This window comes from Mirounga leonina, unplaced genomic scaffold (assembly GCF_011800145.1).
Source record: "Mirounga leonina isolate KUSES-001 unplaced genomic scaffold, KU_Mleo_1.0 Mir_53, whole genome shotgun sequence".
In the NCBI taxonomy this organism is placed as follows: domain Eukaryota; kingdom Metazoa; phylum Chordata; class Mammalia; order Carnivora; family Phocidae; genus Mirounga; species Mirounga leonina.
In genome coordinates this window covers 16,012,609-16,040,135 of record NW_023270807.1, presented here as the reverse complement: position 1 = coordinate 16,040,135, position 27,527 = coordinate 16,012,609, and the positions used below count along the sequence as shown (strand labels likewise).

At 36.4% G+C, this 27,527-nt stretch overlaps 1 protein-coding gene across 1 annotated transcript; it reads left to right on the top strand.

The window, feature by feature from the left end:
- The first annotated feature begins 1,388 nt into the window (after positions 1 to 1,388).
- LOC118000921 (beta-defensin 110-like) lies at positions 1,389 to 9,256 on the top strand. Its single transcript, XM_034990832.1, has 2 exons — positions 1,389 to 1,398; positions 9,123 to 9,256. The coding sequence occupies exons 1-2, from the start codon at positions 1,389 to 1,391 to the stop codon at positions 9,254 to 9,256; spliced, it is 144 nt and encodes a 47-aa protein (XP_034846723.1).
- The last annotated feature ends 18,271 nt before the right edge of the window (positions 9,257 to 27,527 follow it).

The window sequence follows — 27,527 nt, the reverse complement described above, 5'->3', positions numbered from 1 at the left end:
CTTCCTTCCTTCCTTCCTTCCTTCCTTCCTTCCTTCCTTCCTTCCTTTTTACCTTCCTTCCTTCCTTCCTTCCTACCTTCCTTCCTTCTTCCCTTCCTTTCCTTTCTTTTACTTTTAAGTATAGTTGACATACAATATTATATTAGTTTCAGGTGTACAATATAGTGATTGGAAAATTCTATACATTACAAAGTGCCTACCACAAGTATAGTTGCCATTTGCTACCTCTCTTGATGTTTTTATTAGGACATCTCGTTACATCTTCTAAATGTAGATGTGAGATATAAGGGTCCATGTTCATACTAAGCATTATCTATTTTGGTGACACACAAAGAGAAAGAAATAATTTTTCTCTATTTATATAAAGTTTCTGGATATATTTCCATCACAAGGGACTGTTTACTTTTTTATTTTTTTAAAAAAAATTTGACTTCCCATTATGAGGCAATTACTTGCTAAGCACACATTGGAGCCTCACGTGCATTATCTTTCATATATTTTAAAAACTTAAAATAGACCTCGAGTTCTCAATCTGTTCCCTTGCAGTATAAATATCTTCAAAAGTATTTTTACAGTATTTATTTAAACAGAATTTTTCAACCTGAGAACTATTGAAATTTTGATCCAGGCAATTCTTTGCTGTGGCAGCTATCCTAAGCATTGTATCTTTAGCAATAGGATGTTTCTTAGCATTCCTAGCCTTGACCCACCAGATGCCAATACACCCCTTCCCCTAATTGTGACAATCAAAAATGTCTACCTACGTTGTCAAAAATCCCCTTTGGAGGGTACCTGGGTGGCTCAGTTTTTTAAGTGTCTGCCTTCAGCTCAGGTCATGATCTGGGGTCTTGGGATAGAGTACTGGCTGGGCTCCCTGCTCAGTGGAGAGACTCCTTCTTCCTCCCCCTCTGCCCCTCCTTCCTGCTCATGCTCTTTCTCTCTCTCTTTTTCAAATAAATAAATAAATAAATAAAAATCTTTAAAAATTTTTTAAAAAATATATCCCCTTTGGAGGCAAAATTACTCCTGATTTAGAACCACTGGCTTATAATTGAGTACTAATTCTCACAGAAATTTAAGAATTAAAAGGTGGAAACAAAAAAATCAATAATGTTTTCAGGTAGCACATTATCTGTGTCTTATGAAAACTATCTATTTGAAATTTTCATATTTTATTACATATGGGATAGAGATGATATATTGGTGTCCCTGGAAAAAAATTAGCCCAACATTTGAACAGTAAATATATTAGTCATGTTGAGAAGAAATGAAATGTTTGACTTTTATCTTACCTAAGATATCAAGGACCTATAATGTAGAATTGAGAAGCGTACTATACTATTAATATGGAACAAATAAGAATTGAGTTTTTTATTGGCCACCAAGAAATGGTAGCTGGTAAGAGGTTTTCTGGAAGATACCGAAGGCATCTCTGCATATGAACTAATCTGTCCTGGTAGACCCTCGTCCTCAGTGCTTGACAGAGAAAATCAGAACCATCTACATTTCTGAGCTGGTCTCTCCTTGTGTGGTCCAGCGTATATGCAAGCCACCAGCCTTCCTTCAGCCCAAGGAACAAATTTGACAAACTTGAAGGAGAATATAAACCTATAGGCATCAACTCTGAAATTAATATTCTTCCCTGAAGAAATCTTTTAACTGTGTGCTGTATGTGATTTTGACTTAACATTCTAGAAGTCCTTTTGATAGAGTTCTGCACCCTATTTCCTTGGAGAGAAAGGGGTATCACTAATAATTCATATTGACCTCAGAATTTGTTAACAACAAAAAAAAAAAAAGAAAAAAAGGTAAATACATAAGGGAAGATTTATGTCAATTTTCTTGCTCATGCATTGTAACTTTCATTGGGTTAACTGATAGAACAGCTAGATAGTCTTAAATTAAACTACAGTTGACCCTGGAACAACATGGGTTTGAAGTGCATGAATCCATTTATATGTGGGTTTTTTTAGGTACAGTACAGTATTACAAATGTATTTTCCCTTCCTTATGATTTTTTTTAATAGCATTTTATTTTCTCTAGCCTACTTTATTGTAAGAATACAGGATATAGGGGAGCCTGGGTGGCTCAGTGGTTAAGCATCTGCCTTTGGCTCAGGTCATGATCCCAGAGTCCTGGGATAGAGCCCCGCATCAGGCTCCCTGCTCCTCCAGGAGCCTGCTTCTCCCTCTCTTTCTGCCTGCCACTCTCCCTGCTTGTGCGTGCTCTCTCTCTCTGTCAAATAAATAAATAAAATCATTTTTTAAAAAAGAATACAGTATATAATACATATAGCATATAAAATATATGTTAATTGACTTTATATTATCCATAAGGCTTCCAGTCAACAGTAGGCTATATGTAAAGTTTTGGGGGAGTAAGAAATTATATGTGTATTTTCTACCGTGTGGGGAAGTGGAGTGGCCATCAATGCCTCTAAGACCTGCGTTTTTCAAGGGTAACTGTAGTTAGCTCTAAAGAGCTGGAAGTTTTACATTTTTTCTCTCCTTTGGTCCAGAACTGAAATTTCCATGACACTGTGTATTTTCCTTCGGTTTTAGTTTTCTATGAGCCTGGATTAACAGCAACTCTGATGAAATAGACACCATCAAGCATTGGGTATTTTTGTTGTGAATAGCTCAATACACACCTGAATCAGTTAAAAGCATTCTGTTGAAATGGTCTATCACCATCAAATTCCAGCATGGGACTAGGAGCAGACGATACCACACACTCAAATCCACTCCATTTCAGGGTTTATTTTATGTCAATGTCCTTGGGCAAGAACAAAATTTAATTCCAAAATAGTAATTTATTTATTCAGACATTTGACTAATGGTCTTGCTTCTTCCCAGGTATGATGTTATGTGTTGGGGATATGAAAATAAAAAATTACAGCTCCTATCTGAAGGAACTGATATTTATTGATTACAAACTGAGTTTTAAGTAACTATTCAATTTGATAGAGCTAACAAATGGGTAAGACATGGGATCTTCCCCCAAGAGCAATGTCAATTCATAACACTGACAATATGTTAGACACTGCATTCCACATCCCCCCTCTCATTTATTTACCAATTCATTAAATTCTCCTTGAGAAGTGACTATGTGAAGCCATAATGTAATAAGATTGGGACACATCAATAAACAAAACAGACAATATTTCTTATTTTTGTGGAGCCCATATTCTAGAGGTAGAGATAAATTCAAGTAGTAAACATAATAAATAAGCAAATTTATGTTAGAAGATGATAAATCAGAGTTAAAGGACCCAAAAATGAAATTTTAAATAGGATTTTTCAGGAGGCCCTTATTGAGAAGGTAACACTTGAGCAAAAAATTGACAGAGGCCAAGAAACATCCTGGGAGCTCACATGAAACTTGTGGGGAATGCCTGTGAAGGGGGCTGGAGAACAGTCAGGAGGAGAGTCCTGAGTGAGCTTGCCTGAAAGGAAATGTGTTGGCAGATTATCCAGAATTTTTTAGGAATGAGAAGGGATCTTGTCCTCTATTCTGAGAGAAATCCAGTGGGTTTTAACCAGAGGAAAAACATGATTTGAATTTCATTTAAAAAAAAAAACTCTCTGAAATGCTTTCAGGAATTAGAAGATATTAATGTAATGTAAGTAATACATTATGGTAGTTCAGTCCAGGGTGCTAACAATAAAAACATTGAGGAATGGTAGGTTTCTGGGTATGTTAAAGGTAAAATTAGTCAGATTTCATGAGATTTTTTTTTCCTTTAAGCTACTTTCTAATCTGCTTCATTCTATTCTTCACCAAACTTCTTGAAAAACAGCCTAGATTTATAGTCTCCACTCTCTTCACTGATACATTCACCCACCTGTCAATTAACTGAAAATCTTACTAATGTGATCAGTGTTTTCCTAAAAACAAACCCAAAGTCCTATTTTAACTCTTTATCTGGTGGACTTTGGCACACTGCTAGAATTTGTCACTGTTTTGACAGTTGTCTGACAATTATTTGATGGTCTTTTAAATGCAGTGACCTCTAGTACTTTGTCCCTGAATCCCTTCTCTTCTTGTTTTATATGCCTTCCTGAGATTATCTTGTTCACTGTAGTGACTTCTACTATCAACAAATATTTTTTCTCAAATCTTCCCAAACCACAAAGCTGTATTTATTTCTAATTATGGAACTTACTTATCTGGATGGTTTCCAAATTCTTTAATCCTGCTATGTCCAAAATAGAGGAGTTCATCTTACTCACAAAGGCTAAAGTCTGCCCGCCCCCGCCACTTTTATTCTCTGTTTTACTAATTGTTAACATCAGCTGCACAGCAGAAAGGGCTAAAACACTCATCACTGCTCTGCTTCCTGGTACTCTTCTCCCAAATCCAAAAGTTACCAAATTGGGCTGCTTCTAATTCACAAATAACTCCCAAGCTCACTTTCTCCTCTTTATTTGAAATCCATTAACTTGATTATCTTTCTCATTATTTCTTACTTAGAATGTCCTAATAACATTTACATAGCCTCTCTCCTGCAAAATTTTCTCTAATCCCTTCCTTAAAGGGAAGATGGCACTTAACATTTCCATAGTTTCACCACACTCCATTTATGAGAATATTCAGCTCCTCAGCAATAGAGGTCTTTTGACACCTGAGCCCAATTTACCTTCCCTGTGTTTTCTGAAGTCTGTGTCCATATCCATATCACTTCATTCCAAACACACACACACACACACACACACACACACGGCTTAAAAGTGCTTCCCCTCAATTCCTAGAAAATATGCTATTGACTTTTCAAGGTGCAACTAAAACTCACCCCTTCAGTGAAATGGTTGAACATACAATTGTTTGGAGTCCAACATGACTAACTTTGAAGCCTGCCCAACCCCTTCTACTCCCTCTGAAACCTTGTGCAGAGTTCTTTACTTCAGTTGTTCTTATGAGTGAAATGAGAATGGTTATACCTATCTGAGAAGGTTATTAGAACGTTAAATTAGATAACGAATACTACTTGCTTAGTAAGGAACCTGAAACCTAATGGGCACTTAATAAAGCATAGCCCTTTTTTTTTTTTTGAAAGATTTTATTTATTTATTTGAGGGAAAGAGAGTGTGTGTGCACATGAGCAGGGGAGAGGGAGAAGCAAGCTCTCTGCTGAGCAAGGAGTCCGATGTGGGGCTCAATCCCAGGACCCTGAGATCATGACCTGAGCCAAAAGCACGACGCTTAACTGACTGAGCCACCCAGGCATCCCTAGAGCATAGCTTTTAATAATGGTTGTGGTAGTAGTAATAGTAAAATAGAGTTTTCCAGTGTACGGTTCTTTATTTTATGCTTTGAGAACATTTTATTCATCTCTCAGGGTTGTCTTTACAGGTGAATTGTACCATTTCTATGCCCTCATTTCCCAAAAAACATTGGTTTACTCTTGGGGGTGATGAGCTTAATTATTTTATTCATTTTTGCATCTACATCCAGTACAGGGCCAAGTACAAATAGTTGCTTACTTAAATGTGTGTGTATGAATCACAAGAGAAGGTATTCTCTTCATATAATAGTGAAAGTGAAGAAAAATCAGTGATTTAATAAAGGTTTTCTTTTAAAGCTGACACAAATCTATAAACAACTCATATTAATGATAATAAAACCTACTATACTAATTGTGGGCTACAGGACATTTTATTATCTGTTATCTCATGTGATTGCCACATAACCCTCTGAGGTAGACATGATTCAACACAATTTACAGTTGAAGAAATCAGTACAGGGGTTAAGTCATTTGCTCATTTAGGACATAACTGATGGAGAGATTGTAGTAAAGTCCAGAGAGTTTTCCAGTATAAAACACCAATTAAATATCGCTCTCTGATACCATACTCTTTCACTCAATCATTTTGTCAGGCATTTACACATTTATTGAGCATGTACGTTTCAGGCATCTTACTACATGCTGAAATAAATCAGTGAACAAAGCAAACAGTGGACCTGACCTAATGTAGCTTTAAGACTAGAGGTTTGTGTTCTCACTATAACAAGCCATACATGCTAATAACACTGCTTCATTTGGGGTCAGTTTTAAGTATAAATCCAGATGGAAAGTCAAAACGAAGGCTGTGAGAGTAACCTGATTTTGAAGGCTTATTCATTTTTTTAACATTATAAGAGAAGTTTACATATTTTATCTCATTATAATTTTAAAATTTTACAAAAACCTCAATTTCATGAGGAAACTGAAATCGGGTGGACTAAATCATTTATCCAATATATCAAACCTAATAAACACAGTATGCATGCTTGAAACATCATACTATCTGATTCTGAAAGATCACACCCTTTCAAACATGCTATAGAAACTGCCAACTGACCCATGGCCTTGCTCCTACCTTGATTTCAACTTGGACCCAGTAAGAGTAGGCATCATCCAAAATACCTCCTCCTCCTTTCAAGTCAGCCTTTCTATTTGCATCACAAGTTAACAGAAATGTCATTTTCAGAGAAGTTATTTGCTACGAGATGGGGAAATATATGCCAGACATTTTTCCTGGGAGGAGGACCGCCCTTCCCCCCATCAGAGCTTGGGAAAACTAACATTTAACCAACTGCATGGAGGCCACTGAGCTTTTTTTTTTTTTTTTTTAATTGTTTCCTAACAGAGTTGTCCCTATTCATGTGTATGCAGGGCTTGTTACAGGTTGCTGTCTACAATAGACCTACACCATATTTGTAGCACTTCACTCTTGTCCAGATTCTCAGAAACCTGTCTAAAATATATATCTCTTGTAGGTCCTTCAATTAGTGTTTACATATCTCTCTTTTCATGAAAATCAGTAATCATAGACCATTTCTCCAGTGATGTGTAAAATGTGCAGAGGTATTCATAGATAAAAGAGATGCTATGCATCCTTCCTCCAAACAGTCATTCATTTTTATTTTTTTGTGGTTTATATTAACTAGTTTCAATCACCTCACATAAATATGCACTCATGGATGATATTTGTATAACATTGTACAGTTTATAACATAACCAGTTTTCACAACACTATTTACATACTTTATCCCATTATAACTTTTACAATTTTCACATGACATAGCTGACTCTAAAATGATATATTATTTGCAAATGACTATGAGTGATAGAATCAATTTTGTACTACAAGCTTTTTATTTCCAGGTCATACAATTCTATAGATTTTTTCATGATTTAAAACATTTTTACTCTTTAAAATAATAAGTAAAAACAACATTAGTATATTTTAATGTTGTAAATGTCACTATACATCCATATTTTCTCTTTTCTGAATTTAACATATCTTAAAAGTCAACTTGGATTTTATGGGTGGGCAAGATATTAGAGTCTCAGGAACATTGACTAGCTTAAAAAGTACATATCCTAGCAAAAGCTTAAAAAAAAAAAAAGGAAAATGCAACATGGATCACATTTCTCTACTTTTCATTATATCAGATATAGCTCTGAAATAACTTTAGATTTCTTTATTTTTTGATGCTAATGCAAGTATCTTTAATTAATATTAATTTATAATTTATTTATTTTTATTTTGCTCAGTTAGCCAGCATATAGTACATCATTGGTTTTTGATGTAGTGTTCAACAATTCATTAGTTTTCACCAAAATTTGCTGGTGAGCAGGGATTCTGTCATCGTGAATTACCTTCCCATTCCCAAAGGACATACATATATTTACATGGCAAAACCCTCTTGACAATCTCTTTCATTTTATGCTTAACTTCCTTTTCTTTTCTACTAACTTTATTAACAACAATAAAGTTAGTCCATTTGAAGTCTTCTCTACATTCTCTACATTGGAAGTTTCTGACTAGTTCTCAACCAAATGTTTAGAGAATACCAGTTACTCAGACACCTGCCACCTGGAAATGAAACACCATTCTGAATTTCATTTAGGTTCTGTGCAGGCAATTAGGTTCTATGAGTTAACATGTAATTTTAATCTACATTCAATTCAATTTATTCTCTAAATTTTAATGAAATTATTTTGCTTTATTTTTCCTGACATGTGTAAAATTTAATATTCAAAATATATTTGTGATAGCTATGCTTATTATATTCTATCATGCAGATAGATGGAATGACGAATCCAAGATAAGTAAATACTATGATAAAATTTGGGGTGGGGGTAATAAGACTGACTTCCAAGTCTCTTTTCTAAAGGCATTAGTTGCAGTAAAATTGAATCATTAAAAGAAATAAAATCCTAAGTAACCAAAATATTTGCTTCCATTTTAATATATGAACCCAAAGCTATGAATTTGGAATCTCAGGCCATCCTTCTTTGCATTGTGTTAGATGACTCACTAGAAGACTAACATGGGGATCCTCTTTTTACTAAATACTTAATGTACAACAAAACTGTGTTTCCTGAGCATATCTTACGTGGTTTTGTTTCCTCAATAAATTACTCTATCAGTATTTTCATGCTTACTGTACTATAATTATCAGGATATACTGGGTAGGAAATAACAGAATCAGAAGAAATCATTACTATCATATAAGGTTTATATTTTGGCTACAAGAATAAAAGTATCATAAAAAATGTTTAAGAAAAATACATATATTAAGTACTAAGTTATGTTATTCATTCATTATTACCGTAGACTGGTGAAAAGGACATATTCATTTGCTCTAATATAATAAAAGAAAATTTCAATTACGAGTAAGATCTGGAATGGAGAAGAAAACATTGAGCAAATAATACTGTGAAGAGGTAATCAGACTAAGTTTAAAAAATTGAAAACACCTGAAAATAAAAATTATAGGTTTTTAAAAAACTACAGATGTCATCTTAATGAAAGCATGAGAGAGTAAATCTGGTCTTAATAAAGTAAAAAAAGAAGATAGGAAGGCAAGAACCTTCAGGAGCCACCTAAAGTTCAGTACCGATGTGAATTGTAAGATAAGTACATACACATTTGTGCAAGGAAAATGTTTGTAGCTCGGTCACTTTCTGTACCAACTGCTAAATTGTGTCATAAAACTGCCTGACACACCGGATTGTCCATCACCCACACACATGATCTTGTAACTAGAACAGATTTTCTCCTTCCCTAAGTAAGAAGACCCCCAAGTAAAAAATTAGATTGATGGCTTTACATGTCTTTTTTGATTGCAGCCAGAAGTGACTTGAAGCCCAAGTATAGATTTCAGAGATGTGAAAGAGTGAAAGGAATGTGTAAAACATTTTGTGATGATGATGAATATGATTACGGATACTGCATTAAATGGAGAAATCAGTGTTGCATATAAACTCTGGAAAACAGAAGTGCAATTGAGTATCGAAGGCTGGAACAGAGATGCATCTTATTGACTCAAGGGTGGGTAAAAAGAAAACACAATGTTTAACAGAAATATTAACTTTTATATCCTCAGTACCACTGTTTATATAAATAAAAATAATTTAGTTTCTATTCTGTCTATTCATTGCCCACTTTCTTTGTATTTCAGATGGATAACATATTCATTAAACAAGGGATCAGACTCTAATTGTCCTTATAATGTCATTATGGCTATGTTGCCATCCAGACATTAATGCTACTCATCTGAATTGCTCTGTTTCCTCCTCCTATATATATGGGACTTTACTGCCAGTTTTACTACGAGAATCATGGTTATCTTCGTACTTGCTTTATTCCACATCAAAATCTCTCCAAAAAATAATTTTAATTCTTTCTTAAAAGAAAATGCATGTTTTCTCTCTTTCAAATGTGAAGCCTTCCAATCTTGGCTCACCTACTAACCTTTTTGTATGCATTTAACCAGTTCCTATAAGATGACAATTTGAGATGACACAGTTTAATAGCCCTCTCAGTAGGGCAATGAAATACTATTCATGGCTCTGCAAAGGGATAAATGATAAGGTCTAAGAGAGAGAGAGAGCTTCTTTTGCCCAGGAAATCATTTATTCAAACAAAATTCCGCAGTGAAGCTCAGTAATAGCTGTTCTTGTTCTAGCAATTTAGGACTATGTTCAGCCAGCTCAATCAGCTTCTCCCAAAGAATGTGTCCTATTGAGAGAATCTTTAATTTTGTTGGAGAAGGAATTGGAATGGGAAAGCAATGTAGAGTCTTATGGAGGGAAGCTCAGTAAGCTGATGAGTGAACCTGACCAACTACTCAGAACACCAATCTCTGAGGTCCACCATGAGATCTAGCAGGATTAGTTTTGTCTAAGAGGGCAATGTGAGAGAGATGTTAGAGAATTTCAGTTTTCAAAAGCAGCTCATGCAGCTGATACACACATGGCTAACTCGGAAAGTGTCACGGTGAGCCTAGGAAAGATGAAGACACACGTGTGGTAGCAAAAATGAGGACTCCCCTGGCCACCCTGAAGACTATATTTTACCCTACAGATCTTCACTGAGGAGAAGGTGGCTTTTGTATTTCCAAAAATTGTGCTGCTGTGGGGGCCAGGGATTAGAAGGTGGCATTTAGTTTAACCAAAAGTTGTTATTGTTACATTACACCCATGTGCTTAAAACGGTTTAGGCTATTCTACCTGAAATATTTAAGTTATATTGTATACATATATTGATACATATCAATGCATAATATGACCTCATTTCATTAAGACACAATGTTTCTGGACTGATATGTCTAGAAAAATAGCATTGTCTTTGTGAAAGTGCAGTATTCTCTCTGACTCCTAGTTCTTTGAAGATATCACTAACAAAGAATTGAACTTTTCTCATACTTAGCAAGCCCCAAGAGGTAAGAATTCTCTGTTCCTTCATTTTAAAAACACATGATATGAGAAGGAATGTCTTTTAATCCTTTTCTACTAAGAAATTTTCTAGTGTGAAGATTTTTTTTCCCTTTAAAAAAAAAAAGCATTCTGTTCTATAAGGTCAGAATTCCATGAGGTAATATAGACATGTTTATATAAATATTTATACTTCCAAATTGTGGAAGTAATTACTTTGTATCTTGAATGATAATATTCTAGGCATCAAAGGATCATTAGATTAATCCCATTACTACCACTCATCAACAGTCATCTATATTTTAATCTTGCTGGACACTCTAGTTATTTGGAAAAATTTGATATAATTTTTAGCACATATACTTAACCATGGTGATAGCTTATGGTTAGAAAAAGATCAATTTACCTGTTCTTTTTGTTTATTATTGCTTTAGTGCCAGTGGACTATTTCCTGCTAAGAGGAATACTAATTTAGTATCCTCTTTTGTGATACTTCAGGGATATCATGTCCATTAATGATTTCTTTGAGTATCATTTGTACGACCTTTCTGATGGTAAGTGAAACTGATTCTGTGAATGCTGAATGTAATACCTCATAGAACTATTTCTTAGTAAGAGTTCTTCATCTAGGGGATATGTCTCCAGATTGGTCATGTTACCAAGTATGCACTGTTTAAGTACTGTACATAAATACAAGTGTTTAAGTAATTTTTTATTTGATTTTTACTGCAGTTCATGACCTATACTTCTTAATATGTGCCCTTATATACCACCAACCTCTTGAAAAATCTCTGGTATATGCTCAATTAATAACTGTTAAATGAGATTTTGCCAGAGATGTATTGATTTTCCTCCTGTCAGCTGATCCTGAATTCTTTTTTTTTTTAACTGATTCAAGTTCCTTACATTTGATGATGAAGTCCTATCTTTTAGTTTTTATTTTATAGGTTACAAATTTGTTGTAAAGAATCCTTAAGGTTTTTTATTACTTTGAATCTCGCTTCCCTAACCTGTAATGTAGAGGAGTTTATTCTCCAAGTATCCGCTTATGTTTAATTACTTATTTATCACTCTGTGATTTTCTTTTTAATGTTACTGTATTGCAAAGGTTAGCAAACTACAGCCCATGGGTCAAACCGAGCCCTCCTCCTTGTATGGCCTATGTGTAAAGGCTAGTATTTACCAATGATATTGTAATTGATTTGATGATATGAACTACTAACTTCTAACATCAATTAAGCAAAATGTTTAATTAATGTAATCCTTATTAGTAGATCTGTATTCCCCTAAAAATATTATACGCAATCATTCTATCTATTGAATTTTTGTCAGTTAAAATTTATGGAAAATAGTTTTCTCTCTTCTATTCAAGTTCCTACAAAATATCCTTGATTTTGCATTTTGGCCAGCAAAGGCTCAAATATTTGCCCTTTACAGAATACATTTGCTGGTCTCCATACAGAAAAGAATCAGTAAAATTTCCAGGTGCAATTTGTGGTCTGTGGAGCATCTGTTTTAGCATTACCTGAGAACATGCCAGACATGCTAATTTTGGGGGGACTGAATCAGAAACTCTGGAGATGGGAGCCAGCCATATGTGTTTAACCTGTCCTCAACTTGATTATAATGCACAGAAAATTTGCTAACCGTTGCCTAGAAATGTCCTTAACTGTTGCATTTTGAAGCAAAATCATGATTCTTTAATGTTTTAGTTAACTTGGATCAAACTTCAAGACCCCTTGACATTACCGATAAAATATTGTCCAGTAGGAGAAGAAAGAAAGTAACATATCTTTCTTTGGAAAGGATATGGGCAAAAGGAAAATGTAGAGAGAAATTTTAGATAAGGAAATTATAATTCTGTCTCTCACTATTTATAGTTTGTCAATAGGTGTTGCTTGACCTAAACTAAGTAAAAGTAAACTAAATCAGTATATGTCATTTTTTCCTACTTTTTCTACTTTTTTCTACATTTGATATCAGTATACTCTAGACACAGAATATGTATAGTTGTGTTGAAATGGCAGTGCTGATTTTCTTGCTGCCTCAAAGGATGATATAATGGTCAACCAAAGGAATGTGATCAAGATAGCTTTCCCCTCAGCTTTGACTAAACTTCAGATGGATTTCTTCCAGACTAGAGGCCCCTGACCTCACTTTTCTTACTGAATTTACTTTAGAAAACTTACAATTATAAATTCTTTCTCTGTTCCTTTGAAATATATGTAAATCTCCTCCCAGCCTCTCCTCAGTATTACCAGAAATGTCTTTCTCAAGGACCTGAGAACCATCCCTTTGAAATATACATTTCAAAGGACATAACACTCCTGTCGCTCAGTCTCTGTGAGAGGCTAAAAGCCTAACTTCAGTGGGTGCCAGTAATCAAATACAGATGGCCTAATCACAGAGGAAAGCATTGGCAAACTCTGGGATAACTTGCTGTGCTCAAGGTAGCTCGATGATCAAACTCCTCTCACCCCTTGTCATCCCCCCATGCTTTTCTATTTGATCACACCAGACGCTAAGAACCTTCCTGCATTTGGTTTCATTGAAATTGAGTTCACTTTCTCTCCATTATTGCAATAGTCTTCAATAAAGTCTTCCTTGGCTGTTTAACTTTGTCTAGTGCAACTTTTACTTTGTCAAATAAAATGACAAAAATTTGAATTCTGGGTTTGAAGGATTTGCTTGGGAAATACCCTCCCCAATCTTGAGAGAAGATATTAGCTAGAGAATTTTCCTTTTTTGGTAGAATGCTATATATACCATATGAGTTACCCATATAAATGCTATGAGAAGACAAAAGAGATTATAACTTTTCTTAGAGTGGTCAGGGAAGACTTTTGAGAGGAGGTGATATTTGAGGTCAAGGAGCACCACATGTGTTTCAATTATCAGGTATCCCTAGAGTCTGGCACAGAGATTGACCAAGGGTAGACACTTGATACCTTTTTATAGAAAGAGTGAATTGATAGCTAGATGCATATATAAATAATGAAGATCCAGAGACCCTATCTTGAGGAGTACTCATATTGAAAAGCATAACATGGAAGGGAAGAAGGCAGGGAGTTTTCAAATAGTTAGAACTGAAATAAAGTCAGAATTAGGAAAGGCATTTTCAGGAGGAGTGGTCATACATAATGCCAAATAATATAGACTATCTTGGAAGGTGTGGTGTTTTGGATAAAGTAGGCATATAGTTATATACATCATTTTAAAACTCTGCTTAAAAAGGGGTTAAAATTCAACACGAGAGCATAAATGCTAACACTAAGAAAAAAAACTTGTTTTGGACAATCCTCTAACTGATTTCTTTGCTTGTCTTTCCCAGGCTAGTTGTCCTCTATCACTGACACATATCTGCAAAATGTCTCCTGAAGAATATTAGAAGCACAGGTTCTTTTGGTCTTTCTGTATTTTTTTAAGTGCTTTATGTCATATTTTTGATGCTATTGAGTTTCTTTTGCTTTTTAAACTTCCATTGACCATTATGTTATTGGATTTTTGGTATTTATGTTTTTAAATTTCTTAGTGGCAGTAACTTCTCTATGTCTAGACTGGAAATTTAAGTTTTCATATGTTTTTAAATTTTTTTAACATCTTTATTGAAGTATAATTAACATCAAATAAAATGTCTATGTTTAAATGTTCTCATATATGGAAAGGCACATGAGTATCATTTCTGTCTCTTTCCCTCATATGTAAAATGAGGACAATGATTCCTTTTTACCTAAGATAGACACCAATTTATTTACTTGTTACATTTGTAACAAGTTCTTTAGAGCTGTGTCCGTGCTGTACTTCCCCTTTTGGGGGAATTTCTCCCATGATTCTTGTCTCAGAATTTAATCAGGGGTCAACACTTTCTTACAATTCTTGCTTTTTAACCATGGTAATATTAAAAGTTCAACATCTGATCACTGTGGTCCGATCAGTTTTTACCTGAGATTATTAACACCTTCTTTTCTATTCAAACTTCCATAATAAAGTGAGTTTGGTGCTTCTACTAACAAAATAACCCTCCCATTCCTCAACTCTCTGATAGGCTAGAAGACCAATGTGAAGCCAATATGGAGAGAAATAGATATGAGAATTACTGGGAAAGATTACCGTGAGTGAGTCCCATTATAGTCTTTCCTAATGCAAGTCCCACATTTGGCTTTCCTCTTTTGTTTGGTTCAGCTGGTTTTGTACGAGATCCATTAAAGTCTACATTTATACATTAATACTTAAGCTACTTTGAGTTGGATGTCTGTGACTGTCAAACAAAACCTATAACTCAGAGATTTCATTTGAAGGGTGCTGGAGAATCATAAGAAAGGTACAAAATAACTGAAAACACTTTTGAGATATTAATTTCACAGTAACTTGAAAAAATTGTTTTTTTAGGGCGCCTGGGTGGCTCAGTCATTAAGCGTCTGCCTTCGGCTCAGGTCATGATCCCAGGGTCCTGGGATAGAGTCCCGCGTCGGGCTCTCTGCTCAGCAGGAAGCCAGCTTCTCCCTCTCCTGCTCCCCCTGCTTGTGTTGCTGCTCTCGCTATCTCTCTCTCTGTCAAATAAATAAATAAAATCTTTAAAAAAAAAAGAAAAATTGTTTTTTTAGATTTCTCTGGGTTTTAGTTTTCTCATTTTTAAAATAAGGAAGCAGAAATACATTTGTATTTAAACTAAAATTGTCATAATTAGTATTTATGAGTCTATTTTAAAAAATGACATTTACACTTAGAGCAGTTTTTTTTCCTTATGACAAGTTTAGCTTTATTATGCAAGTTTTTTTATTATGTTATGTTAATCACCACACATTACATCACTAGTTTTTGATGTAGTGTTCTATGATTCATTGTTTATGTATAACACCCAGTGCTCCATTCAGTACGTGCCCTCTTTAATACCCACCACCAGGCTAACCCATCCCCCTACCCCCCTCCCCTCTAGAACCCTCAGTTTGTTTCTCAGACTAGCAGTTTTAAGTTCACAACAAAATTGAGCAGAAAGTACAGAAAGTTACTGTATACCCCCTAACCCCACACATGCACAGCCTCTTCTATCAACATCTGGCACCAGAGTGGTGTATTTGTTACAATCTACAGTATTATTATTATCACACATTATTATCACACAAAGTGCATAGTTTGCATTAGGGTTCATTCTTGGTTTTGTGCATTCTATGAGTTTTGATAAATGTAAATGACATGTATCCACCATTATAGTAGTATACGGGAATAGTTCCACTACCCTAAAAATCCTTTATGCTCTGCCTATTTGTTCCTTTCCGTCCCACTAACCCTTGGCTATAACTAATCCTTTTATTGTCTCCATGCTTTTGTCTTTTTCAGATTTGTGATTCCATTTTAAAAATCACTTCTAAGGAAACGTCCACACTTTTATTTCTAGAGTATATAGTTCAGGGATTTGGGAGTCTAATCTAAAAAGAGTAGCAAGGTAATGGAAAGGATGGATTCAGTGCTCCAAAGGATGTAACACCAGCAACTCTGTGACCCACACACAGATGGTATAGGGTGATAAAAAACGTATACTTGGATCCCTCCACTCCCACAAACACATCCATACACAGATGCAAAAACACAAGCCTGCCCAGATTCAGGTCACATTTTGGCAAATATGAATTGTTTAAAATGTCGTAAAGGAAAACCAACATCTTTCTTTCTCCTGGTAGCAATTCAGTGTCCATGACTCCGAAAACGTCCTCCTCATTTTTATCTCCATGTTTTCCTTTCCTACACTTGCTGGTTTTTCCTGCTAGCGCCCTGGAGAGGCTGCATGGTGACCAAAAGTGGTTCACTGACATAGGAGGCAGAACATAAGCCCCACACCAAGCATTTTAGTCATTCTCGATGTTTGGCTGCCAAGCTGGGGCTGTTGTCATGCAGGTTGCTTTCATAGAGATCGTCAACATCAACCATTACCTCGCATAGTTTCACCACGGTTCTCTTCGAACTTCTGCTTTACCACAAAGTCTATTTTTTCAGTGCCATAGTGTGTATCAGATTTAGGATACTCACTGGCAATTTGGGCCTCAACTGTTTAATACAAGATGCCAATTTTATATCTATAATAAGACATTATATTCTTGGGCCTTTTGATCATTTGTGTTGGCCTGACAAATGCATATTTTCCCTGTAGGCAATTTACATGGGAAGCCAAGTTATAAGGAATTTTCCTTATGAGCAAAGAATAAGAACAGTTGGAATCAGAAGAGGGGTTTGAATGTTAAGGAGCATCGGAATGAAAGCCTGAGGTTTTCCTATCCCAAATAAGTTTACTACTACCAGTAAGAGTAATAGTCATTTCAACATACACATATCCTTAGGATGTTACTTTCCCTAGAAAAGTGAGTTGACAGGAGTAATCAGTTTTTGTCTCCTGTGGTTCTGCTTCATATGCACTTTTGCCCCTACGTGTACATGTTTTAATTGACACCATCCTGCTTTAGATGTTTTGCTAGAGAGAGAGAGAGAGAGAGAGAGTAGGCAAAGTACTTGGAATAGCTCTTCATTCCTGGAGTCAGATGATCTGGGAGCTAACTGAATGTTATCTTTGCTAGCTGTGTAACACTAAGCATGTTACTTAACTTGTCTACATTTTGGTTTTCTTATATATAAAATGGTGGTAGCAACAACTCATTTTCCAATTTCCAGTGACTGAAATCACTCATAAATATAAAAAGCAATATTAATGTTAAATCAGATTTTAATCATCTAATTTGACTGGAGATAATTTTTGTTTCTTTACTGTGACAGCATATCTTTTATTTAACTCAAGATGTGTGATTTATATAATTTATATATCGGGGGAAAAGGAGGGATATTGCAATCAGTGTTGAACATAGGCATTGAAGGTTTATGTCCAGTCAGGTTGAGGATGATATGATACTATCTGAGCACTAAGGATATAAGGGAGCTAGTTGTGAGTCAGAGGATAATGGAAGAGATGAACCTGCAGAATAGGAAGCCAGGAAAAAGAAACCACTGAGATGAGTGACAAATCCACCATTCTTGCTGCCTTTTCTCAAAACCAGCTTTTGCTGAATTTACATCTGACATTTTTTTTAGCCTTAAAATATATTCTTCTTTGGGGCACCTGGTTGGCTCAGTTGGTTAAGCGTCCGACTCTTGATTTCTACTCAGTCGTGATCTCAGGGTCATGGGATCAAGCCCCATGTTGGGCTCCGTGCTCAGTGGGGAGTCTGCTTTAGAGTTTCTCTCTCTCTGCCCCTCCCCCCCCGCACACTTGGTCTCTGTCTAAAAGAGATAAATAAATCTTTGAAAAAATATATATTCTTTTTTCTTGAGCTATTTTGAGAAGTTTACTCTTTCTTGAGAATAATAATTTAGACCAGAGTGGAGAAAAACATTTGATGACTTTCTCAATGTGTATATGTATATGTATATGTGTGTGTCTTGGCAGACAGCCTACACATATCGGGTGTTGCATTCAGTTGCCATCAACTGTGATGAGATCAATCAACAGTAGGCATAATATATTCAAGAGCTGAAAGACACCACTCCAAGCCAAGTCCCATAATCTTTCAAAGGTTGAATGCAAATTATTAAGATAATGACATTCTGTTTTATTAACAAACAAACTCAGAGAAGAATATTGATTATTATTGCTTTGACTTCTGGTTCGCATTAGGTGGTAAGAAAATTCCAAAGTTAGACCCCCTTTCTTATCTTTTTCAGAACTGTTTCATGTAAATGTCCTGGCTTTTAAATAGGTTTCTTTTCCACATTCATGTTTGAGATTTCATAGCATTGGGCAAAATCATACTTTAAAAAATTTAAAAAAAAAAGCTCAGAGATTTCTGGTTCTAGTAACGTGGCAGACAGAGAATTCAGAATCCTTACTGAATAGCCAGAAGCTTTGGGTAAAGTGCATTTTTAAAATTGTTAATTACCCAACTGTGTTCATCAGAATGAGCTAACTTTACATACTAGACAAAAGAGGAAACCAAAAACTACAGTGATAAAGGCCGGAAGTGAGGTAGCCCAACATAGGGTGGAGGTTGGGGAAAGGACAATCAACCCAGCAAAGGCCTTGGTGTTCTACAACTAGGTTGTGAGAGACATGGTCCTTGTTCTATACAAGGCAGGGAATTGGAAAAACATTGCTCAAGATAGTGACATGAAACATTATAGTTGTCACACTGGGGATGTGTAGGAAATTCAGAGTGCATAGATATCCCCTTGGGGACCTTGAAAAATGAGGCATGACCCTGGTCAGGAAAGAAGAGCCTAGACTTCAGCTGGAGCAGCAATGGTAGCAATAGAAGCAGCGAGGAGAGGTGCCCCTGATCTGAGAAGATGACAAGTGTGAAATCACTGAAACAGCAATGAGTATCAGAGCCATGAACAGACAGAAGAGTTGTAAGTAAACACACAAGGTGGTGAAGATTGGCTAGCCACTTCAAAGGAGAACATATTGGCCATCAAACAGAACACAGAAGCCGCAGAAGGACCCTGTGGAGGACAGAGGAGACCTGTGGGCTAATATCCTAAAGTACAACATCTGTGACTCAGAGACAAGTTGTCCACGTATCGCCCACATAGTTTCAATTTCCACAGATAACGATGTTAGTTGGAAGAGGGTTTAAAAAACCAAGGGTAATAAAGTTTTCTCAATGAAAACTGGAGATTCAGAGATCAAACACTTTAAAACCACTACCCAAAAGACTGCCAAGGAATCATTAACAAACTTAACATCCTTGAAAACCACTAAGCTTTGCATGACATATGAAGGTTCTCTTTAGTTTTTCTGAGGTATGTTGGGGAAGTTTTTCAGCTCTGTAGTCCTGCTCAAGAAGGCAGATTCAATAATCTTCTAAGAGTCAGTAAACTAAACTAGGAGCCACACAAGTGAACTATAAATATGGATATGTCTTTCCCCCCAAACTCTAGAGAGCTTCACATATATAATCTTATTGTTTCTTGATTCAAGAAACTGCACCTGCCATGAGAATTTATTTCTAGTATTTTCCTTATTTTGGCACACATTACTGCAAGTAAGAGTAACATATTTATTGGGATTTTTCCGTGAAGCCTGTTGAAGGGCATTCTTGAAGTTTGATCCAGATTACTATGTATGCACCAAGTAAATATAGTAATAGGGCTGATAAAGAATCCAGGATTAATTCAGCAAGACAGGGCTAAAGTTGTGACTAAGAACATTAAGATTAAAAGCTTTTTGTACCTAGCCTGAAGATTATGGTCAAAACAGTAATCCTTGCATGCCTGGGTGGCTCAGTCAGTTCAGCATCTGCCTTCAGCTCAGGTCATGATCCTGGGGTCCTGGGATTGAGCCCCACTCCAGGCTCCCTGCTCAGTGGGGAGTCTGCTTCCCCCTCTCCTTCTGCCCTTCCCCGTGCTCATGCTCTCTCTCAGATAAAAAAAAAATAAAATCTTAAAAAAATAAAAGTAAAAAAACACAATAATCCTTTATCCTTTAATATCTTTAACTCTCACCTGAAATAGAAACCTAAATTTAAATCACTGTTTGGTTTTCACTAGTAATATCTCCTCCACTACCTATTCTTGTTAAGGGTTTTCCTTTGCATCTTATAAGGAGAAAAGCTGAAGAGATCTGTACCCTTCTGCAACTGATTTTTTTTCCCCTCCCAACCGTACTCAACCCCCCTGACTGAGAAGGAGAGAGACTAACTGGAGAATTTCATTTTCTTAAAAACCGTGTAACCAAAATTCATGTTTACATTCCTGCCTTTGTTTCAACTTCCACTGCAACAAAAACATTCACTGATGATAGATGAAAGAATAATTGTCATTGCACCAGTGTACCTTTGCTCTGTGGTTATCACCACACCCTTGGGGAGCTCTCTTCCCAGGAAGACGGTGTGAGAGAGGACCAGCAGCGCAACCCTGAAGATGCATGTGCTCTAGGGTTTCCATACTCCCTGGGCACCGCAGATCAAGAGCATTTATACCATGAGAGAGCTTGTAAGTAATGGAACATCTCTGGCCTGTCCCATACCTACTGACATAGAACCTACTTTTCAAAAAGAATCCAGATTATTCACATTGCACATTCGAGTTCAAGAAACACTATCTTAACACATCAGAGCTGCATTCATCTACCAGTCAATTTCTCTGTAATTCCCTCCCTCTCTCTTCCTCTTTTTTCTTCTCCCTCTCTTTTCTTTCAAGCATTTATTCTCATCTCTCAACTAACCTGCAATTTTTCCCAGGGGGCGGGGGTGGGGAGTGGGTGGGGAAAGCTTGTTTGTTTTTTTCCTCTATGTGTTAGATGGCAACATTGTTGGGGGATAAAGTGCACATGTATTATGAGATAAAAAGAAAACTTTCTGCTCTAAACTCTCACATGGCTCAGTACGATATATTGTCAGATTGTACCTTAAGAAAGCACAAGGAGTCCAACCCAAGGTGATTAAAAGTGAGGAAGAGAAGACAGACTTATCAATGATCAGTGATTTGGCAATGGATTAAAATGCCAGGCACAGGGTCTCCTCATCTGTGGTCAGATCTGAGAGGTAGGAGTTTAGGCAGGTTCCCAGGGAGGAAAACTGAGCAAAGCCATAAGGAGTGGGGGAGGTAAAGTGCAAGGAGAACAATGAATAGGTAGCTAACAGAGATACTTTAACTAAGCCACCATCTTGTCCCTCACAGATTACTAAAATAGTCTTCAAAATGACCTCCCTCCCTGACCTTCTCCCTGTTCCCTTCAGTTGTACTAGAGCCAAAGCGAACTCATAAACTCTTAAATGGCTTCCATCAAACATATAACAAAATCCATCACTTCCCTGTGGCTTAAAAAGTTAGGTGAGACCAATCCCCTCCCACTCCTTGATGTCCCCCCTTACCACTCATGCCATCACTCACTGAGCATCAGCTCACTGGCCTGCTTTTTGTTCCTCACACATGTTATGCTGTCAGGAATATCTGACTTTGTATCTCAGCAAGGGACATGCTTTGTGAGCCACCGCTTTCTCAGGACAGTAGAATTCATCCTTGATCACGTATTACAGTGCCTTTCTTGCTAGTTTCTCTCTTCTAACACTCTTGAATTTTATGAAGAGTAATTCAGTCTGAAAATTAAGTACTAAGTATCGTTGTGACCATGCTTATCTTGACTACTGCTTTTTCCTAGAGTCTTGAGTTATACCTTTGCATAGTAAGAACTCTGTAATTTTTAAAGTTCTTAATGAGTGTCTTCTTTGTCAGGTTCATGCATTATCTCATTTGACATGTAGTAGAAGCCAATAAGTTTGATATTAAGATCACCATTTTATAGATAAGGAAACTGGACCTCAAAAAGATCACTTAGTAAAAGCATGCCCGAGGTTCAACTCCAAGTTTTACTAATATGAAAGAATTGGCTCATTCTATCTCTGAAAATCAGTCAGTCTAGTCAAGGAGTACTAGATGGAGGTGATTTGTCAGGGGTATGGATGACCAGAAGTAGGGAACTGTATTAAATGGACGTGAGAAACACTTTATAAATCTTGTTTCTTCATTTCTGAGAGTCTGTGAGCTATTTTCCAATGAATGTGAGCATACATTTGACCAGCTTTCTATATTCTTCAGTTTGATTTCAGCTCCTAAAATAAATCCTTACTGTGTGACCTTATATTAGATTCCTGAAGTACAGTAAAATGTAGAGGGCAGGAAAGCGAAAGGAAGAAGCATTACTTTAGGTCAGATCAAGTATTGATCTTTGTTGTTTTATCTTCATATCATGTGAAGTGACTAATTTTATTCCCAATCCCCTTAATAAAGCTGAGACTCAGAAAGGGAACACCCTTCGCACTAGGGGCACATGGCTAGACAGTAGTAAAGTGGCATTCCCACCTGGGTCAGTCTGTCCACACTATTACACTGCCTCAGTAGAGGGCTTGGACACACCCATCCCAGGGTATTCATATTCTTCTGGGCTTGGTGGGGAGAAAAGTGGGTTTCATTCTGCATTCCAGGAAGGACTTAAGTAGAGCAGGGGCAGTGATGAGACTGACTGAACGAAGGGAAGAAATGATGTAGATGAATTCACTCTGACAAAAGCAGAGTGTGCGTAAATCTGTGGTATCAGACCTGGGTAAGCGTAGGAAAGATTTGAGGGGATTTATTTAAAAGTGCAAATTTCTGAACCACATCCTTGAATAATAGAATGGGACTATTCGGGGGTGGTGCCCAGGAGTATGGGTTTTTCTTTTTTTTAATTATCCCAATGATTCTAAAAATTATGACGTTCAAAGAGCCATTGATTCAGCTAATCCTTCTGCTGTTTCTGAGCATGAGTTCACTTTTTATTTTTAGGGTCTGTCAGTGGTCTACCATTTACTAGAGGTTTATAGCTTTAGTTCCGTGCTATAAACAGAGACAACGAAATTAAAGGAACTCAGTATCGCCTTTCAGAGATTTGTTCATTCACAAATTCATTGATTCTAGTGTAGCAGGTAAGAACTTGTGTTCAAGAATCAGATTGTTTTGGGGTCTAATATCAGCAATGGAAATTACTAGTACAAGGATTTTAACAGGCTACTAAATGAATGCCTCGAAGCCTCTAAGTTGTGCAATGGTAGTATAACTACTTCTTAAGGTTGGTGTTATGTTTAACAGAGATCATAAATGAAAAGTGTTCAGGCATTACCTTATATTTAGTAAATGTTCAATACATATTCACTATTACTTACTGGGCATCTAAGAAGAACCAAACGTTTTGCTAAATGTAAAAAGTAAAATAGAAAGTGGAGTTGTAAATGATATCCTTTGTGTACAGTCTACCTACTTCTTCAGAACATTTCTCTCGTGTCTCTCTTTTATGTAAGCTGCATGTGGAGAGGTAAATCATAATTTCTTTTTTATTTTTTTTTATTTTTTTTATTTTTTTTAAAAGATTTTATTTATTTATTTGACAGAGAGAGACACAGCGAGAGAGGGAACACAAGCAGGGGGAGCGGGAGAGGGAGAAGCAGACTCCCCGCCGAGCAGGGAGCCCGATGCGGGACTCGATCCAGGGACTCCAGGATCATGACCTGAGCCAAAGGCAGTCACTTAACCAACTGAGCCACCCGGGCGCCCCATAATTTCTTTTTAAAGCTTAGGAAGACAGACCACTAGTTCCCGTGATAATCTTCCATACCCACCAAAAGAGAAAGAAATGGTTAAAAACTCTTTGTGAATTGATCTCTCTTCTCTTAGAATTAGCAACTGAATTGTGTATTCTGACATTCACTTTCTCAGAAGTGCCATTTTCCAAAATTTTTTAGATAGATAAGTGATAGATACTACAATTGCTACTATAACTTTATTTCAATCTCCATTCAGTAAGTATAACTTTATTTCAATCCCCATTCATACGAATTAAATGCCTATTCTATCCTAACCTCCTTTGTATAGCTGTCAAAATCCCTGCCCCCATGGAGTTCGCATTCCAGTGAGAAGTTAACGGTAATAATAATAGTAATAATAATCATACCATAATATATGAGTAAATAATAAAAGAAGCCAATAAACCAACCTAATTTCAAATAAAGACAAATGAGCAATGCACACACACAAACACACACACACAAATTGGAATGAAGTAAGGGTCACTATTATTAGACTAGACACCAATAAACCTTCAGAATCTCTGATAAGATGACATGTGAACAGCAGAGACCAGAATAAGACAAATCAACTGTGATTCTGGGTAAAAAGGTGGAAGACTTGAAAGATGTGATTGAAATGCTTGATAATGAGTCCTAAATATCACATATCAATACATAACACATACACACACACACAACCAAAATTCTTTTGAACAAAAGAGATTATAGTTGGGTGAGTTTAAAGTAACATGTATTCAGTGAGGAAATAGTCTTCTACTTTCTGAATAAAATTAGAATTGACACAGAGAAGTGGATCATATGCAAAATATGTGAAATGAATATTAATGGCTATTGAATTTATAACCCATACCTTAAAATTCACTCAGATGTAAGAAGATGAAGCAAATAAAAATGTATCACAGTAGATAATCAACACTCTATTTTCAAAATTAAAGTGTAATACTTTGGGGAACCTGGATGGCTCTGTCGGTTAAATGTCTGCCTTCAGCTCAGGTCATGATCCCAAGGGCCTGGGATTGAGTCCCCTGGGGGCTCCCTGCTCTACAGGGAGTCTGCTTCTCCTTCTGCCCCTTCCCCCACTTGTTCTCTTTCTCAAATAAAAAAATAAAATCTTTAAAAAATGTAATACTTTGATCACCACATCCCTAGTGTGAGATACCAACTGATACATAATACCAGAAAGTAAGAAGCATATTCTGACAGTTACAGAATGCTATTGTTCCATAACCACTAACTTAAGTGACAGTCTAACAAACAAAGATATTAGGAGGAGGCATAAATAACAACAAAAAATATATTTTCATTAACTAAGTATTGCTTAAGCATCTACTAAGCAATGGCTACGGGACATAGATTCTGATTAATATTTCTAAATCACTGTATAAAAGCTAAAACTGTAATGGGCCCTACCTACTTTGCTATGGCTTTTTTTAATATTATCTCTCTCAGTATTTATTAATCGGAACGTTTCAATGCCCCTCTCCTTTACCTTCCCTTCTTCTACTATCCAAACTTCACTTACACCCAACATCTATAACTCTGAGCTCAAGGACACTTTTGAAAGTGTGGGTGGTAGGGGCGCCTGGGTGGCGCAGTTCATTGAGCAACCAACTCATGATTTTGGCCCGGGTCTTGATCTCAGGGTTGTGAGACTGAGCCCTGCATGGAGCCCCGCATCGAACTCTGCACTTATTGGAGTGTGCTTTGGATTGTCTCTCTCCCTCTGCCCCTACTCCTCCTGCTCTCTCTCTCTCTCAAATAAATAAAGAAATCTTAAAAAAAAGAAAAAGAAAGTGTGGGTGGCAGCCATCATCCCCCCCACTGGAAGAGGTAATTATTGGAACTCAATAACTTATATAAACATACCCATTGTACTGATGCTTCATTAGTAGTTAGTCGTGGTAGCACTAGGACCAGTAGTAGTGATTAAGCAGATACTTTTCACACTGCCCTAACAGTGTGATAAGACTGTAAGCAACTGGCTCAACATCAATTAGTTTATGTATAATTTTTTTAAGAGGATGATTCATAAGTAATGGGATAGTACAAAAAATACATTTAGTAAACTATAAATTTGTCCCCCAGATCAAGACAAAGCATACAAGCCAATAGACATTGGATAACATTATCCCATGAGACCATACATTCTAATAGTTATCTTTAAGGTTGGCTTAAAATTTAATGTTTAAGACTCAACTAGAGAGAATAAACTGATGGTTTCCAGAGGAGAGGTGGAGGAGTGGGTGGGTGAACTAGGTGATGAGGATTAAGGAGGCACTTGTGATGAGCATGGGGTGCTGTATAGAAGTGTTGAATTACCATATGGTCCACCTGAAACTAATATTACATTGTATGTTAACTAACTGGAATTTGAAATTAAATAAATAAATAAATAAAGTTAAGGTTTATATCATTGCCTTTAACACCCATGTATGGCTTAATATAGAACAATAGCTACACATTGCACCAGAGTTCTGCCCGAGAACTTGTTTTTGAACCATCCTCAGTGAGAACATATAATATGCGATGTTCTCCCCTCCTCCTTAGAATGTCAAGGAAGACTCAGACTGTACTGGAAAGATTATTTGTTAGGAGGAAAGGAAAGATCAGTATCTGCTATTCTCCAAATTTTCTCTAGATTCTCCTAAAAACAATCTCCTAGGACTGTTTTCTCTACAAAGTTTCTGCTTTCAGAGTGTCCTTAAGCTGTAAAAATAGTGAGAACAACTGAGTTGTAATGTTTCTTTTACATTGGAAACTGCATTTTCATTATTATATTATATAAACTCCCCCTGTTACTCTAAGACAAGTATTCCAGGTGACTGGGATATATATCAATAATAATGGTTAAGAATGTGGGCTCTAACAATAGACCATGTTCAATTTCAGTTTCACCACTTGCCAGCTAGTGGTTGAGTTTGTTACTTTAAGTAAGTAACTTAGTTAAATCTTTATGTGTCAATATCCTTGTGCATGAAAATGGGGCTAAATATTATTCCTACTTCCTAGGGCTTTCATGAGATTGAAACACAGGATACCTGTAAGTTACATGGAACAGTGCCTTGCACTGTAGAAGCATTTAATAGATGTTTTCAAGGTGCAGCATGGTCAAGAAGGACAGAGCATGAGCTTCTGGACTCATGGTTCCTAAAGATATGAACCATCAATAATTACTAGAGCTGGCATAAAAGCTTTTTATAGTGGAAAGAAGTAGAAAGTATAGCAGAGGTTCCAGCCACTGACATCTCTGCAGTCTTTTGTTTTCTTAGAAAATTAATCCTCATTGTCCTCATCTGTAAAAAAGGTTTTATGATTCTGACCAGTTTGAAAATTTCCAAAAGTGCCAATCAGTCTGCCACTGGTGTATAAAATTAGTCCCATAATGGATTCTTTAAACTTAAAGCTTTGCAGCCCTCAGTGCATTAAAATAGTCAAATTTTTGTTTGTTTGTTTGTTTTAAGGGGAGGGGTGAAATAATGCATGGTTCCTGGTAGTGAAAAGCAAAGAATGAAAATGGCATTATAGTAAGTGAAAGAGACTTTAGTGTTATTTTAGGCTCTTATTTCCTGGACTGTGAAAGCCAGACCAACAAATCAAGACTTGATGCAGAAGAGTGTCAGGTTTTACTGGAAACTTCTATAAGAGAATAGCATTTCTTTTCTTTTTTCTTTTTTCCTTTCCTTTCCTTTCCTTTCCTTTCCTTTCCTTTCCTTTCCTT